This window comes from Lethenteron reissneri, chromosome 4, assembly GCF_015708825.2.
Source record: "Lethenteron reissneri isolate LAM-NWPU_2019-01 chromosome 4, ASM1570882v1, whole genome shotgun sequence".
NCBI lineage: Eukaryota > Metazoa > Chordata > Hyperoartia > Petromyzontiformes > Petromyzontidae > Lethenteron > Lethenteron reissneri.
In genome coordinates, this window is record NC_083782.1 from 3,479,911 (window position 1) to 3,498,506 (window position 18,596).

At 47.2% G+C, this 18,596-nt stretch overlaps 1 protein-coding gene across 1 annotated transcript in view; it reads left to right on the plus strand.

The window, feature by feature from the left end:
* The window catches only part of LOC133349242 (glutamate receptor ionotropic, NMDA 3A-like), a 90,831-nt gene that overhangs the window by 7,586 nt on the left and 64,649 nt on the right, over nucleotides 1-18,596 (plus strand). The window contains exon 2 of the mRNA XM_061562572.1: nucleotides 15,168-15,766. Coding sequence (XP_061418556.1) covers nucleotides 15,168-15,766 — 599 coding nt within the window. The remainder of the gene's footprint in view (nucleotides 1-15,167; nucleotides 15,767-18,596) is intronic.

Below are 18,596 nucleotides of genomic sequence, written 5' to 3' on the forward strand. Positions count from 1 at the left end.
CCTGCTGAGACCCTGAATTTGTTGTTGAGTTTTTTTGCATAACGTCTCGTTGTCCAGTTCATCATCGGTGGCCAAAAAAAAACAGGGGCAGGTAACGATGGGGGGGTATTTACCGTGAAATGTTTCTATTCGCGACTGACACACAAATGCCCGGGTAATAGCCGCGCAAATAGCGGGCCGTAATAGCCATCCTGAAACCAACGCTGGCACTTAAGACCGACGGTGTAATTCATCATATCGAAAATGCCATTTTTTTTTCACGATGGCGGATAACTGAAAAGGGGTCTCTGTATGTATGTTGAACTTCTCTCGCACCGTACGTCGCCACCGGTGCTAATCGGAGCTGCAGGAGAAACGTCTCGGGCAGCGGTGCTTAACCTTTACTGCAGCCTTGGTTCTCGATCGTAAACAAATAAAATCTACAATATTAATAAATACATAGGGTTTGATGATACAAATTTAGTTGCTACTTACGTGCTCGCGCTGCATTTGTGTTGCGATGATTTACCTTCTAAAACAAAACAAATCTGGCCACGTCTCGCACCCCCAGCAAGGGCATCTCGCAACCCAAGCTGTGTGCATCTCGCACCCCGGCTGAAGACTAAGAAGAAGACCCGCTGCTCATGAGGCTCGCGTTTTTCCTTCTTTTTCCATTTTTTTGTCGCTTCTCTCTCCGGATGGCGACGTATCACGGGCAACGGTTTTGTTGTTGTTGTTGTTCTTGTTGTTGTTGTTGTGCGTCGTCCTCGCCTCTTAAGCGGCCCACGCGGCGTTGCGTAGAACGCTGTCGGGTCAAGGTGAGACGCGTGGCGGCATGCGCCTTTACATTCACGCGGCGCCTGCATCCATCAGCCGTCATCCGCGCGGCGCATCGGTCAACCTTTGACTCCCGTTAACCACTCTCCATCTCGTTTGCCTCCCGCCTAGTTCGCCGCTGCATTGTGGGAGCAATGAGATTGCGCGGCGACGCACGATCTGTCAGTGGAATTACATTTTTTTCCGTGAAAAACACGTTACGTTATTCTACAATGTTAACGTACGAATGTAAGTTGAACGTCTTTCGTACCGTACGTGGCCCACCCGTGCTAATCGGAGGTGCAGAGGTGCAATTAAAAGGTGCAGCCCTGCAATTGATTTCCCATGCCACTGCTGGATAATCGGGTATCTATAAGAGGGAACTCGAGTGAGACACACACCTATTCGGTATTTGGATACGTGTCAACACCCACACTTTGCCGCACCACACACGACCTGTCAATCAACTGCGGCGCACCCACTTTAACAGAATCAGAATATTTATTCACATTAAAAGGAATCTGACGAGCTATGAAGCTCTTTTTCCACAGATGCCCATCTCCGTGGCGTTCGTTCTCCTGGGCGTGTGCTCCCTCCTTTGGCTGTAGCTCCACGTTTAGGCTTGACCACCGCCCGTCGTGCCCACAGGCGGCGTATCCTGCGAAAGCCCCGTTTGTTTTTCTCAACAGTCAATATGACCACCCTCCCTACCTTGCATGTGTTCTCCGATCCAGAGGTGTTCCTCTGTCTCTGGAGTGTCATTCCAAGCATGCGTCTCTCATCGTTTCACTCCGCCCTTTTCAGCTCGTGTTACTTTGTTAATTTCCTCAAACCGCTGTTAATAAACAATTGGTGCTTTGAATCGGCAAGAGACCTGGGTTTTAGCTTCAACGAAACTCATGGTGGGCCCTAAACCGTATCCGCACAAACCGTGGCAGTAGATGCGGATGCCTGATGCACAAATGGGCAATTAAAAACTCTCCAGTGTGCGACTGTGGTCATCCAGAATAGATCGTACGACGTATAACAACGCAATGCCCTATCCACAAATAACGAAAGAGACGTCCGAGCGATACACTCCCACTGCTCTTGACGCGGTTATCCAGCTTGACCACCTGAGTGTAAAATTGTAGTTGTTGCTCTGCTTCTATACCAGCCGTATGAAAGAAGACGACAATCGACGTTTGTAAAATTCTGAAGAAATGCCTGAGGCTCAGAACAACATATTATACGGATCAGAAACACTTGAACACTGACCAAGAAAAGCACGTAGATTATCGATATCTATCAATCGACTGATGAATAAAGCAAGACGCTGGTCATGGAAGTTGTTTGACCATACTTCACCACATTGGTCAGTGTGGGTTGGTAAAGGGTGGGGTGATTGGGGGCTGGGGTGTATCACTGGTTCAGATATCACTCTGCACTGATGCTAGCTGAGGTATGTTATATGATGGAAGAAAAAAATGTTACACATTGGAACTTTTTTTTTCGTCTCATTTAGAGCTATGAAATAAGCTCATGGGAGCAGTTTAGGGTGCCCTTCATCATCCAGCGGTGGAATGACTGTGGGTGATGGTCATTAGTAATCTATCCTGAATCATAATTTTAAATGATTTTTTTTGTGGGGCGGTGGGGGGGGGGGTTATTGTTTGTTCTGTAAATATTGGAATTTCTTTCCTGTTTTCTCCATCCGTATTTAAGGCCACGGTCTGACTTGAAATACAAGACTCGTGGTCTCAGTGGGCTCTTAAGGGGTCACCAAGGTCACCCGAGTGCCATCTATCACCGATTTAGATCAAGGGTAAAGAGTCAAACGCTCGTGCAAAACGATGGAAATGAACAGGTGTGCAAAGCGGGGCAAAATTCTGTTTGTCTTGAGGCTATATCTTGGGAAAATATTACAAATGAACATTTTACATGGCAGACAAAACGGTGGCCAGTGCTGCACAAGCACAATAACAACACTCGTGGTGCTGTTGGCGCACTGGTCAACAACACCGCTCACAAGAGGAAGTAAAAAATAAAAACAGCCTGCCTCCGCAGCACACCATGCTTTCCCACCTGATGACGGACGCTTGTGTTGCGCCCGAAACGTCGTGATTTATTTTATTTTATACCTACATGACTTTACCGAAAGAACCAAAGAGTATATGAAATAAATATATTTGACGGTTTTGCTCGCGTAAAAAAAATATTTGACCGATTGACATTCATTCTTTTATCTACGTGTTTTATTCCGTGTCTGTAATTGCGCGCGTATGTTGAACTTCTTTCGCACCGTACGTAGCCAACGGCGCTAATCGGAGGTACGGGGGTAGGACAACAAACTGAACACAAAAAGCAGTTCTAGTTTTCAACCTAGATTTAAAACTGCATAGCTCCAGTGGCTTCCTGATATCGGAAGGAAGAACGTTCCAGACGGCCGCGGAAGCGCATCTGAAAGCGCGCGATGTGGTGGCTGTCTTTGCTCGATCGGCCAGTAAAAAAAAGAGGAGGAAATGGCCTTTACCCCTCTGCACACAACCTGCTGATCCACCGACTGTGATGCAAACCATGGGTGGACAGAGGCGGGGGCATTTAAGAGATGTGCACCGTTCTTAATAAGTATACATTCTGAGCACGAATCTCCCCTACGCGTCTTTGCAAACTTTTCAGATTTGTTTTTGCCATCAAAATTACTCGTCCTCGTTCATAGAGGAATTAATAACTTGGTTCATATGAAGGGGTGGTGGGGGCGGTGTAAACTTTTGACCGCTCTTCCATGAGCTATCAGGATCTCCGAGTGTCTACTTGTTATAAATGTGTCTTAAAACATATTTATACAGCTTCCACTTATTAAAGTTTGAGTTCATTTAGTAAATTGATTTTTTAAAATGTATAATAATATAGTTTTTTAATGCCGAGTGTCTGCTGCTGATATTATCCTTGATGAAAAGCGCTAGATAAATGGAATTATTATTAAATACAATAAGCAAGCAACAATATGCTTCATTCCGATATATGTCTTGGAAGCTGTGATAGGGCCTCTTACGCTGTGGCGACACCTACACTTGTACATGTCGCTCTGAACAATGGCGCTGCTCACAAATCAAATTACTATCTCCCCGCACATTCCAAAACATATATTTAAATATATATATATATTTTACACCTCCCATTAGCCTTGTGGGAGTGACTCTTTTCAGCAGCATTGGTCTAATAAAATCAGACACCACTGGTGTTTTTTTTCTCCCTTTCATGCAAGTGTCTCATCGGCAGAGCCAGGGTCGCTTGGAACCATTGCTGGTCAACTGCCAGAAATCTCTACGCAAGGGCCCTTTTCGATTGGATGTGGGTCCTATATCAAGCGGAGAGCGATTTCAAAAAAATCGCATCTCATTGTCAAGAACAGTGGGGGCCGCCTCCCTCCCTCCTTCTTATTTGAATGAGACTTGTGCACTCGCCCTTGGGGGCTTTTTCCAGTGTTTGAAAAAATAATAATGTGTTTTACCCTTTCTGACAATAGAACAAGTACTGAGATGTTCAAACACCAAATAGCTACCTTTTTCAAGGAATCAAGTATGCATTAAACACACTTACTTGTGGTGAACATGTATTATTTCCAGAAATGGTAAAAGCTATTCTTATTTTTTCATACTTTGATCCTGGAATAATAAGGTCCCATGATAACTTGCAGTGTTAGCTGCAACGGTTGTTATCATTGTCACGCTACTGTCTCCTTTCACTACATCCATTCGTCTTTTGTTGTTAATCCCATCTACGGGTGTGGGGGGGGGAGCCTAAGTGTCATTCGCGTGTGTATTATGTCACTGGGCGACTCATAACAACGAGCGGAGCGCCAAGCGGCTAAAACACAACAAGTTGGTACGTTTTGGGGGCACAGGTGGTGCATCAGCCAGTCAGTCAACCCATGGCACCTGCTGGGTCTGTCCCGTGACCTCCTCCCAGCGGGCGTTCGACACTTCACGTGGCCTTAAAGTGCACATAGGCTGGCACAAACGCCGTGGCGACGTAACCGCCAATTAGTGGCGAATGGGGGTTGTTGGTGGTGGTGGTCGACTAAGCCTCAAAGGTGGCCGGGCGTGGTGCTGGTCACCCAATCCCACGTGTGCCGTTGCGGCCTTCACAGGGTGTTCGCTCACAGCAAGTGCCCCAACGGTCTGTTCAGGCGATACGGGGAAGGGGGTGATGGTGGAAGGGGGATCATTGTCTTCGTTAGACTAAAATATAGAGCTTACTTGCACCTGTACCGAACTTGTCATCTTTACACGTGCACTGTTATTGTTTTTTGTTTGACTCGCGCGTGTTTCGTTTTCGGACCGTCACACACCTCGCTTGTTAGCTGTGCAAATATTCCTTAAGGACCCCTGCTGCTGATGCTGCTGTAATCCGTGCTCGTTCTCAGCGATATTGACGTCTTTCGTCCAAGTTTGTGTTGCCGCCGTAAAATAAGCAGGTGGGGGGGGGGGGGGGTGCTGACTAAACGGGATCACCGTCGTGAACAAAACCAAATTAACTCAGACGTATCAGAAAGAGAATACAACAGAGAGCAGAATCCGCGAGGAGCTAAATGATGGGGGACAGGGTTGCCGGAATGGAGGCAAATAGGTTGAATCGATGCGAACCGGTATGCCGCATTCTTGGGTTAACGCTCATCCCCATCACCAGCCGTGCTCACTCCACTGCTAGATGGTGTCTCCCCACGAGTTGTCTCCGTCTTTCTCTCTCGCTCTCTCAGTCCTGCGTTGTAGACATACATCTGCGGCGTCCCATTGTTTTGTCAGCCACCCGGCCACGTCTTGACTCCGGGCCTTTCATCCAGCAGTGGATTGAAAAGGGGCCGTCATTGATTAATAACAGCAGCCCATCTGTCCATGCGACACCCACGACTGACCGCGATCGACTTGCCACTAAGTGGTACCTCCTTTATTGACCGTGGCCAGATGATGGGCCGAGTCAATTCCGAGAGAAAAAATGTGAACTTGCCGACCTTCTGATTGCGAGTGTCCCCAACACTTTGATCGCCCTTGCAATGCAGCTTGTTGTTGAAAGGAGGAAGAGTTCATGAACAGCGAACGGGCTGGCAATCCACAATGCATCAATGGAGCTTTGCTATTTCGTGGCAGAATTCTCGTGCACGAAAACTGTCTACCCACGGCACAACACGGGAAGGGGGAGCAGAGTGAGTCGTGTAAAAGGTGGCAGACGGGGGCAAAGATGCCGGTACGGCGGAGATCCCCAGGAGGGCACTGCTCACGATGAGCGGCAGGAAGGAGGGAGGAGCGCTGGGGCTAGAAGGGAAGGAGCAGGAGAAGGAATGAGTGGGTCACCATGTCGGGAATGAGAGGATAAAGATGATGAGAGAGGAGCGAAGAGGGAAGGGAGGAGTGAGATGAAGTGAGCTGCAAGGAGCGAGTGGCGTCTGATTAGCACGGTTGGCTATGTACGGCGCGAAAGAAGTTGAACGTGCATGCATTCAGAGAGCAGGCGTGGTCGCACACAAGCCACGGGATTTATAGAAGGACTCGAGCCGATTTAGACAGAGAAATGATTGTGGGCACAGACTCACGTGGCACGCACACACACGTGGGCACACCTGCTGATTTCACGAGCGTTGTAATATCTGTGACCTGCTCGCATGTTAATCCCACGGCTACATAGTAGGACTGAAAGATTAATCGATTTCAAATCGAAATCGCAATTTGAAACAATGCGATTAGCAAATCGCAAAGGCTGCGTTTTTTATGCGATTTGAAAATTCCTATTACTTTCTAATTGGAATAGTTTCATTTTTAATTGTTATAACTTCATTTATTTAACTTAACAAGTGTTCTATATTTGATTGTTCTATTTCAATAAAAAAAATCATAAATACACGTTGGAGCAATTCATATCTTTGTTTTTATCCTTGCATTAGAATATATCGAGCAGTTCATATTCTGATGCCATCATGTGGTAATGCTCCATCACGTGTTTTAAATCTATTACACAGTGAATATTGAACTGAAGCTTTACTTGACATCTTTTTTTGTATCGCAAATCAAATCGCAATCGCAATATCTGTCAGAAAAATCGCAATTAGATATTTCCCCCAAATCGTTCAGCCCTCGTGCATAGCAAAGGTGCAGCGCTGTCATTATGTGTAGGTGGATGTCCTCCACACTGCTCTAGCGGACCCCTCTAGAGTCGTGCTCTTCACTCCAAGGCCCCACAGGCCTCTGGTGGCCCCCGGTGGAATTTAGTGCGGCCCCTGACGTGCGGCCCCTGACAAGACACAAAATGTGAAAACACCCCCCCCCTCCATCACCATCATCGTGCTGTCAAATGATTTCAAAGTGCCCCCCCCCCCTTCTGAAAATTAGTGAAGAACACTGCTCTCTCTTCTTCTTGGTTCTCTCGGTAAAGTCACGTAGAAGGGAAATAATAAAAAATAATAATAATTCTCACGACGTTTCGGCTACAACGCAAGCAGGACGGCTGCTTGCGTTGTAGCCGAAACGTCGTGAGAATTATTTTATTATGTTTTATTTTTATTATTTTATTATTTCCCTTCTACGTGACTTTACCGAAAGAACCGAGAAGATGAATCCCTGCAGTCACGAAAGCTTTAAATCGAAATGTATACTGCTCTCTCTCGAGAGAGAGGGTATTTTGGTTTTGTTCTACCACGCTGTCCAGATATCTTGGAAGAGGTGGGAGCCACTCACACTTTCCTTCAGCACACGCGACCTGCCGATGGCCTAACTATTTAGAGTATTCGGCTGCGATACGTTTCCACATGATGAGCCACTTCGTTGGGGTATAATTTATGATGACCAGGTCGCTTCTGAAAAGAGCTGTCGGCCTTAGATGGTAAAATAATAACAACAAAAAGTTAGTACACGTGTCGTAAAGAAAATGATACTGCTGTGTGGACAAAGGTGGGCAGCATTAATAAACTTGCACCACTGATCGAACCGGCGACTTCTGAATGGCAGGTCCACTGCATCTGCATCCGTGAAAAGAGAAGGCGCTTCTTTTCGAAAGTAATTCACTTCCAATTTTAAGAGTTGTCAGGATCCCACTTCCAATTGTATTCAAAAACCATTCACAACCGAGTGGTGCCATTGGTAAGCCTCGTGGTATGTTTCACTGAAATCGTTGATGGTTTTTCGTGCTTTTTCTGGGGTATTTTCACACAATTTTATTTCTAATCGTTGAGTTCTCTCTCAGCGTTTGTCAAGCCGTGAGATGAAGAATTCATTCAGAGACGTCTCAGAGCAGTGCACTCCATTTGTTAGAGACTAGCTGCGGAAGACGTTTTTTTTTTCTTCACAGGACTTCTGACAAATCTTTCAAGTGGGCTTATTTGTACACTCTCCACAGCAAAGGATGCACTTTGCCACTCACCCTGCTATAAGATTGTCCCTTGACGGTCAAACCAGTGTTTTCAATTTCTCATGATCTACATGACATGGAGAGGCTCTCGTCTAACAGTGGATTGACACAAATTAAGTGCACGTGGTTTAATCTCAAAAACAACATTTCGTGCTTAAATACATCCCAATTTTAGATGTTTTTAAACTACACTATTTATTATTTCACCAGGCAAGGCCCACTGAACTATGTAGCTCTTTTTCATAAGCAACCGGGCCACAAATAATAGGTCAACGAAGTGGCTTATCACTTGGAAATTCATAGCAGCCAAATACCAGAGGAACCGGAGAAAAAAATCCACGCGACCACGGGGAGAGAGACACGCAAACTCCAAGGTCGGGATTGAGCCCACAACCTCCTGTATACCAGGCGAGATAGCTAACATCTCGCCACCATGGCGCCCCAGATTCGATGCTGAGCAGCGTTTTTGACAAACTTTGCTTCGCTTTTGCCGTTCGTTCTCCTCACCGTGTTGAAAGCGGAAGTCGGAGACGCCCGGTATCGATTTGCGGTTGAAGGAAAATCTTTTTTGTAATTCCGGAAATGTCACAGGGAGCTCAGGGGAGTTACCCCGTGTTCCCGAAGATGCCGGCACACGACGGTTGTATTGCTCCCGCTACTGCGCACTTTGTCACAACCGTGTGTGTGTTATCTTGTATGAAATATTCAGTGTGGTGTTTTTTTTTTTGCGCGTGCATTTGGGCCAACGTGAGTGTGTTTGCTACGAGCCCCGCGACCCGAGTTTCGCCGCTGACGAGTGTCTGGTTTAGACATGTTTGTTTGTTGAAGTACAGAGTTAGCCTAATAACTTTAATGTAAATTATCTCAAGGTTGTTATTGTTTGACTTGCATCCCATTGGGATTTTTAGCACACATCAATGATAAACGGTGTTTTTTCTGGCAGACTTTGCTGTTTTTTTCTTCGATTTTTCTGTTGCGCGTAGTCACTTTAAGACGTTTGTTTGTTGCGGTTGCACCCGAGTCAAGATCCGCATGGCTCACAGGGCTTTACTTAATAAATAAAAATGAAACTGAACACCGGTTCTGGGCCTCCCCTAGGTCGACGCAGCCTCAAATGAGTATCTCGTGTTGTTTGTAAAGATCACCACTGGGGAGACAAAGGCGGCCGAGCGTGGTGCTAGCCACTTTATGTACCGCTCCTGCCATCATAGGTGCTCGCTAACAGCACTTGCTCCTACAGTCTGTTGAGGCTAAAGAGCGAATATTTGTGTTTGCAAGTGCTCTTAGCGAGCACCTGTGAAGGCCGGCGCAGATTGGGGTAGGAGGTGTTTGGTAACCATCACCGCACCTGGCCACCTTTATCTCCCCAGTGCTGATGTTTGCATACTGCACCAGGTGCTCATTTACGGCTGAGTTGACCTATATGTGATGCCCAGGACCAGTTCAGACATTCGCCACTGTAATTGGTCGTAAGCCGGAATAGCTTGGGTCGTCGTATTCATAGCATGGTATGTTGAAGGCTCTTCAAGGGATTTTGTCAGCGGTGGTGTCGTGGTTTGGGCGCCACGGTGGCGAGATGTTAACTACCTCGCCAGGTATATAGGAGGTCGTGGGTTCCATCACAACCCTTACGCCTGTGTATTTGGAGTTTGCATGTGTCTCTCTCCCCGTTGTCGTGTGGATTTTTCCCCGGGTCCTCCAGTTTTTCCCTCCACATTTAGAATCAGAGTGTTTGGCTGCTAATACATTTCCACGTGATAAGCCACTTCGTTGAGGTATCATGTGTCGCCAGGTCGCTTCTGAAAAAAGAACGATATAGCTCAGTGGCCCTTGCCCTGTAAAAAATAAAAGTGTAGTTTTTATTTTAATGGGGTTGGCCATTACAGCCCAGCGGAATATTATCTTTGCTTCACGTAGATTTTTGCAACGTCCACGCTTTTGTTTTGCTGTTGTTGGTGGTGTTATGCTGGCCCACCCCCTTCTCACCATTACGCTGGGATAATCGTGAGTTGACTGCGTGACAATCGTCTGTGCAAGAGGATCGCCGGACGGCATGCCATCTGGCAAATGATATTGAAAATTGTGAACCCAGAGGTGGACAAGCGGCCTGGGGTAATAGTGCCATCACCGACACTCAGCCAGCACCGCTGACATCCTAGATTCGAAACTGGGTTTCAGCGGTCCGTGATTAAATTACCTTTTCAATTGTGGTGAACTTTAAAGGCGGCTAAAGCTCGGCCACCGAGAGATGACCGCACGTGAAAGTCAACAAAAAAACCAAGGTTACGTTTAACAAGGTTACTTACATAGCATCAGTATGGGATGACAGCAGGGTGAATGACGCTCTATAAAATGAAAGTGCTATTATTACTACGTCATCTGCAAGTAGGGTTTGTGACTGCGCAAGCAAATGTGGCACGTTCCAGCGAGTACGATTGAAGGGTTTTGTTTTGATTGCCATCTGACGCAAACGAAAAAATATTTGCAGGACTCATAAAAAGGTAGAGCGCTTTTGGAGTGAATTCAGAAGTGGTTCTGTGACAGAGCCTTTTTGGGGGGCCATTCCCTGAAAAGAAAAATGTGGCCTACTGCTCACAGAGAGATGCTCTCAGTTGACAATCCTTTCTTTTCTCTCTCTCGATCGAGAACTAATTTCTTTAGGACTGATTTTTGTGCTTAGTTTGTTGTTCTTCCCACCACACCTCTGATTAGCTCGGTTGGCTACGTACGGTGCGAAATAAGTCCGACATGCATGCAAACGCACATTATGACATGGCGTTGACAGCATAATTAAATACAAATTTATTCACAGACCTTTTCCAGTAAACGTACGTTGACTCAACGTTGGCTCATTGGTCCAAGTTTTCCGGGTTGTCAGTCCAATTGTTGGATGAAGGCCTTCCAAAGACGTGTTCGTCATGGCGGTTTTGTTTTTTACCATAGGGGCCGTCCATAAATGACGTTACGCACCTAGGGGGGGGGGGGGGGTCAGACATTTGTGACGATGTGTGACGAGGAGGGGGTGAGAAATGTGACGTCACATCAAAATGCGCAACTTTAAATAAATATAGACAACACGTTCTACTTAATTAAATAGACTTTTAATAAATGTTTCCTCCTACAACATCAGAGTGCAGCGGCACATTAAATACGCACTACAATGACAATAGTTTAAAGCGATTTGAAACATGTTTTTTTGTTTGGGGGGGGGGGGGGCTAGCTTTGTGGTGACGTCATATTTGATGGGGGGTCTGACTTTTTTTGACGCCGTGTGACGAAGGGGGGGGGGGGGGTCTAAAATCGTCCAAAATCGCATGACGTCATTTATGGACGGCCCCATACTTCACCACGCTGGTCAGTGTGTGGGTTGGTGAACTTTCAGCTCTCACTCACCGCTGAAATTCGCTGCGGAGTCAGGTTCAGATTACTGGGTTCGCCGCGCACTGTCCTCAACACTGCGCCATGGTGCCGGGATGTTAACTAACTCGCCTGGTATACAGGAGGTCGTGGGTTCGATCCCAATCCATATGTCTGTGTTTTCGGAGTTTGCATGTTCTCCCCGTTGTCACGTGGATTTTTCTCCGGGTCCTCCGGTTTGTCTCTCCACATTTCGAGTCATGCGTTCAGAGTATTTGGCTGCTATACATTTTCACATCATACGCCACTTCATTGCGCTATCGTTTGTGGCCATGTCGCCTCTGAAAAGAAGAGCTATATAGCTCAGTGGGCTTTACCTGGTAAAACAAAACATTGTTTAATTGTTGAATAGTTTTAAAAGCACGCTGCAAGCTAAAACACGCACACAAGGCATTCTGCCGATGCACCTGAGTAATGCAGCAAATTGGATGGTGGCTTGGTGGATTAGAAGGATATGTAGATGATAATGATGATGATATTAACAATTCTAGCCAGTAAGACCTCACTGAGCCTCAAGATTATGATTCGGTCGGGTGCTGCATTGGGATTATTCGTCGAATTCTATTTTTTGTCATAACTCTTTTACATGTTTAAGTATCCAGGGAAAATCCACCGATGCTTGACGCTCGGAAATCCATACGGATATGAAAGTAACCTTGTTAAACATAGTTGTGATTATAATTCAGTGTAATAGCACAGTTGGCTATATACAGTGTGAAATAAGTTCAACATACATACGGGAAAGTGGTGATGCAGTGGTTAGCGGACTGCGCTATGGAACTACAACAATTAAAATATGTTTTATTGTACTAGCTAAGGCCCACTGAGCTATACAGCTGTTTTTCAGAAGCGACCTGGCCACAAATGATAGCTCAACAAATCGGTGCATTATCATGTGGAAATGTATATCAGCCAAATACCAATAATAAGGTTTTTCCCCCTTTTTTCTGGCAACAAAACTGAAACCTTTTTACAAGGAATCATGTGTGCAAAACAAAAAACACACTGATAATATATGCATTGTCCTAAAAATATCTAAATTTATTAGTCCTAAAAATAGCCAAATACTCTAGACATACGTTTCTAAATGTGGAATGAAAAACCGGAGGACCCAGATAAAAATCCACGCGACCACGGGGAGAACATTCAAACTCCAAATATACAGGCGTCAGTCAGGGTGGGTACCGAAACCACGACCTCTTGTAGACCAGGCAAGGTAGTTAACATTTCGCCATGGTGGCGCCCTTCTCGCCACGCATGAACGCAGTGGCCATATCCAACATCAACAGCAACAATTGATTTTGAATCTGCACTGACAGTGTGGTGAAGTAGGGTCAAACCATCGCCACAACAGGCACGGCGTTGAGAATACCTTCAACCGGTCATGACTCAACAGGCCCATACATTCAATTATTGCTCATTGTTCACGGTGTCTCGGCACGCGTGAGTCTCTTTCAAAACTAACGGCATTGTTGTGTCACCTTCGCACGAGGCTGCGTTAATGGACCTCAAGATGTCGTCAACAGTGAATTGGAGACCCCATTAGCTCGATTTGTTTTTGGCAAAATTTGCTACGAGTGGAATGAATTTTGCCTGGAATTTCGACCTACACAAATGATCAACATTGAAGTTACCCCGAGGACCCAATATGCCGTAATGTAAAGCGTCGCTCCACAATTTAGGCCATTATTCCGTCTCCCGCCGCGCGTATAAAAATATAAAAATAGACGAACAAATAAATTGGACGGCGCGCTCGTAGCGTGTAATTTTCCACGCGTAACAGCACGTCCAGGGGAGCGTTTACAAAAGTGCGTCAAGGTTGAAATTGCAATAAAAAAAGGACGCGTTATGCGCCAGGGAAGTGCTTCTCGTGGTTGGTAACGTGGCGCGTACCGCGGAGAACGCACTTGCGGCGATCCGCTCACTGTCACCGTCTCTTCATCGCCCGCCTTGTGACTCCATCTGGCGGGGGTCAAACGTGGGCTGGTCGCAATCTGTCTGGCTGCCGTCAAGAAGGAAAGGCAACAAATTCCACCGATGGATGCCACCCAAACATGCCCTCTGTTCGGCGGTGATATTGTACAGCCCATTTGGCAAGCCGCTGCTAGATGAGGGCCTCCCGACGCTGTGTCAGTCATGAGGCTTGTTTGACCATACGTCACCACGGTGGTTAATGCAGGTTGGTGAAATGTGGATGGGCAGGACTAGGTCAGATATCACTCGTTCGCCGGTGTGAGTCAAGGCTGAGAACCGAATGCGGGTCGCCAGGTTCACAGTGCAGTTAACTAACCACGGCGCTACTGCTTCGTTTGGCTATGACAGTAGCGCTCAAAACGCGACGTGCAGTCACGGAGGCGATTCACGACTTGACCGAGCTGGTCAGGCGGCTTAAACGGAGGTCACAATCGCCGCCGTGTCATAGCGTGGGACCAGCACTGCTGAAATCCTGGGATTCGAGTTCAGGCCAACAACACAATAATATCAGAGGTGTCCCCGATATTGATTCTTAAGCTCGCGACCTCCATGACCAACGCAGGATTTTCAGTATTTAATCCAGGTGGTGGATTACCCTCAACTCCAGCTCTTTCTGCTGCTCGTCACTGAGGGCCTTTGCCTTGCAACTGTCATTTCGAACACAAGCACACACAAAAAGTGACCGTGGCCAAATAAGCCCAGAATTTGCCCGATCTCATCATGTCTCAGACCGCTATGCAAGGTTGAATTTGGGGTTGGAACACCCTCAAAATGTGTTTAACTATTTTTTTTTTACCAGGTAAGGCCCACTGAGCTACGTAGCTCTTTTTCAGAGGCGACCTGGCCACAAATGATATCTCGACGGAAGAGGCGTATCGTCACGTGGAAATGTATCACAGCGACTAAACTGGGTCCCTCAAATTGTAGCGAGCTGATGCTCTCATCCTGCAGCCCGGTGACCAATGACTGCACGCAAACAAACTAAACTGCCCCACCATGTTAAATTGACTTTTGCACTCAGCTAAATTCCAGCTCTGCGATCGTACGTGCATGCAGAGTCATTTATTGATTGATAATCCTGTACTCATCGATTCACTCCAATCACTCACTTACCAGAGGTCAGTTGCATTACTTATTGCTCATCTACTTACCCACCCTCTCACCGCACCGCAGGTCACAACATTTCACATCTGGTTATTCCCTCGTACTGTTCCACTTGAGACTTCCCTGCCATAGTCTCCTTCACAACCTTGCTCAATTGAACAAAGTATTCACTCCTATGTACCACAACTTTAATAGCGCTGATTGTCGCTGGCTGCTCGGCACTTTCCAGCCTGTATTTGAGCAACCGCGAGCTGAATAAAAACTTATGCTCAACTAAACTATTTTTAATTTCACCAGGTAAGGCCCACTCAACTATGTAATAGCTCTTTTACATAAGCGACCTGGCCGCAAAAATTCTATCTCAACGAATTGACATTTACAACAGCAGCCAAAACAATGAAAGTCATCAAAAAACTGCTTTTATTTACGGTCGAAAAAAAAACCACGCCCTGAACGCATTGCCATGTTTCACCTCGCGGTGTGGGGGGGGGGGCCAGGATTCCAACCGCCTGCTGCTGAGCTTCAGGACCCACCGGAGGACCTTCATGGACGTGCTGGTCGAGCTGCTGGAGATGCGCGGCTGGAGCGACGTGAGTCTCGTGGTGTGCAACGGCGACGTCCACTGGCACGTCTACGAGCAGTTCCTCAGCCACATCTACGTCAACTCCACCTTCGACATCCAGACGGTGCTCAACGTCAACCCGGCCGTGGGCCACCACGGCCTGGCGGAGCAGCTGCGCACCCTGAGGGGCGCGTCGGACACCATCGTCATGTTCGGCTGCGAGGTCGCCGAAGCCGGGGCCGTGTTCCGCGCCGCCGCCACCGCTCGCCTCCTCGCGCCCGCCTACCAGTGGGTGCTGGGCGACCCGCAGGACATCGAGGGCCTCCGCAGGGAGGAGTTCCCCCTCGGGCTGCTGGCGTTCGGCCGGACCCGCGACCCGAACCTCTCCAACTACCTGGTGGACTCGTTCGAGCTGGTGGCGCGCGCCATCCGGACGGCCGTCATGGTGCGGCCGGACCTCACGCTCGTGCCCACGGTCACGAACTGCTTCGACCTGGACACGACGTCGGAGACGTCGGGACAGTACCTCTTCAGGTGAGAGGGGTGAAGTCATTTGCGGGCTGTGGCTCAGCGGTAGAGGGAGAAGAGGCTCGCGGTCGGAAGTGCCCGGGTTCAAATCCTGCTCTGGGGTTTAACGCCAGGGTCGACGAAATGAGTACTGGTCCGATTAGCATGGCTGGATACGTACGGTGCGAAAGAAGTTCAACATACATGTATACCACACCTCCGATTAGCATGGTGGGCTACATATGGTGCGAACGAAGTTTAACATGCATTCGAGTGGTTTAGTCTATGGCTAGACTCGATCTACCCTTCACTCCAAACGCAACCCTCCCTCCCCAACCCTGCCATAGGAATGTGGAATTTCCACCACTGGCGCAGGGCTGTAAACAGCAGACGAGTACTGCCTCGATGCTCATTTGAGAAATAAATCACTTTGACCTTGTTGATTGTACAATCATTGATGTTACACCACAGGAACTTGGGGGATAGAGGCGACATGGGGAGGCCTTCATCCACAAGTGGCTTGGCCATGGCTGATGATGACCATGATGAGTATTGTCCTACTAAGTTGGTTTTCTAGGTCATGCTGCCGTACGGCTCTCCCGGTGCGTTTCCAGGTCTTACCGCGCATTCCGCACTGATGTCCGACGTTTCACTCCACGTGCCACGGAGCTTCTTCAGGAAGTGAATGTTGACTACGGCGCTCCGAGCTGCCACTGGAACTCTTTGCTCACGTAGCCTGATGCCTTCTCAGCCCAATTGTGTGTAGACACACCGCTGTAGGCTTACATAGGCCTTCATCCAGCAGTGGATCGACCATGGGCAGCTCCTGCTGCTGCTGTTGCTGGTGACGATGATACACACACACCGTTCGAAACCTCCAGATGCACACTTTCATAGATCTGTGTTGACAATCTCAAAAAAGAACCGGTATAAAAATCCCCCCCCCCCCAAAAGAAATTGGATATTTCCCATGAGAACTAAAGACTCAGCTAGAGTATATTTTTGCCAAATTTCAGCATTCCCGCTCTCCTCGACCATAATTTGCATTAGCGACTCTCTCACTCGCTCACTCAAGGCCAGCTATATATATGAGATTTGGACTTAATAATTGAGCACCGGGCATTTGGTGCGCATGATTAGGATTGTAATGCGAAATATGCCACTCTTGGCAATGAGTGCAAAAACACTCAATTATCTCCTCTCTCGGCTTAAACCCCAAACGGTGTCCCTTTAATTACAAAGGGGACACTTTTCAAGAGATCACCAGACTTTGTCGCATCAGCCCAAAGTGGGCCATTTGCTGCCGAACCGTTACATAACGGTTTAACACGTAGGCTTTCGCGACCAATATTATGAATAATAAAGGTTTTTGGGTTAGATCACGTTATTTATAAATGTGTCGTAACCCTCCACCACCCGACACGGCCAAACAGTAAAAAATGTGTCACGTTTGCAAAGGACAAAATCATTCACTTCTTTAGCCCACCGGTGTGTCGAAGAGCGAATCAACATCATTAAAAATTTGAGTACGACGTTTCGCTGGTAATTACATCCAGATTCATCTGGCAAATCGCCCGATGAAGCTGGATGTAATTACCAGTGAAACGTTATGTAACGGTTCGGAAGCACCTTGAGAACGATTGTTTAAGGGTGCTTCATACGCTTAAATTATTATTATCAGTGAAAAGTCGATATTTCAGCATTCTTGGTGAAATAGAGCAGTGGCGTAACGGTGAGCACGCTTGCGCTCGGATGCCGACAGCTTGCACGCGTTCACCTTTACCCGCCTGCACTAACCAGGGCGGTGAGGTACGGTCAAAGCAACCGTCATGGCCGACAGGAAAATTTGAATGTTAGCATTTCATACATTTAAATACACAACAACAATAACAACAACAACAATAAAAACTCCCACGAGTTAAAGCTGCGACGTTTGCAGTTGCCGAGTAATATTTTAGGCAACGTTGACCGAAATAAATGCTCCCCTGCAATGGAAGGCTACAGTGGCTTCCATGGAGTGGTGACCTTTAAGTTTTTTTGCGTGCGCTGATAAATGGAACTTTGACGGGAGGAAAATTGGTTCCTTGTAGCAATAAGTTTGTTCATTCATCGAAAGACATTGCATGAAAAAACGCTTTGCAGGTCTCATTTTAATACAAAGCAGAGGTCTTTTGAATCATATGTCAAAATGCAAATGTAATCCAGACTAAATAACTAACTACTATCACGTGACATTTACGAAACGTTCAAACTTCAGGATGATTTTCATTGAACCTCCAAAACATTATTTTCTTTTTCAAAAGACATTTCCAGGGGTGCCGGAAGGATGAGGGGGGGGAGGGATATTTGTCAAATTTAAGACGCTGAAATTGCCCTGCAATGTGTTTTTTTGGGTCGTACCGCCAGCATGCTGTCAGGCGCTATGAGCCCAAAACAACAGAGCGGGGGTGGCGGGGGGGGGGTTTCAGACAAAAAAAAACGTTCGGCTCCTGGAGGGAGTTCACACAGAGCGGAGCGAAACCTCGGCTGTCACTGCTGACGTCGTGCCGGAGGCAGAGCGCGCGGCAACAACCTGGGAGCGCACCGCAGGGCCGTACAGCCACGGACGCGTGGCGCTGAAACCGTTTGAACGAAACTTTCTCTTTTCTTTAACTCGGTAAGGCCCCACTGCGCTGCCGTGTAGCTTCTTCTTGCAGAGGCGACCTGGCTATCATGGATGACAGCTCAACGACGTGGCTTCTTATCGACGTCGTCGTCATTATCATCACGTGGACATTCATGGCAGTCCAAATCGTTTTACACAGAAACTAATGCATGAAACAATGCAAGATCGATGTGAACAAAGCCGTCGACGTTT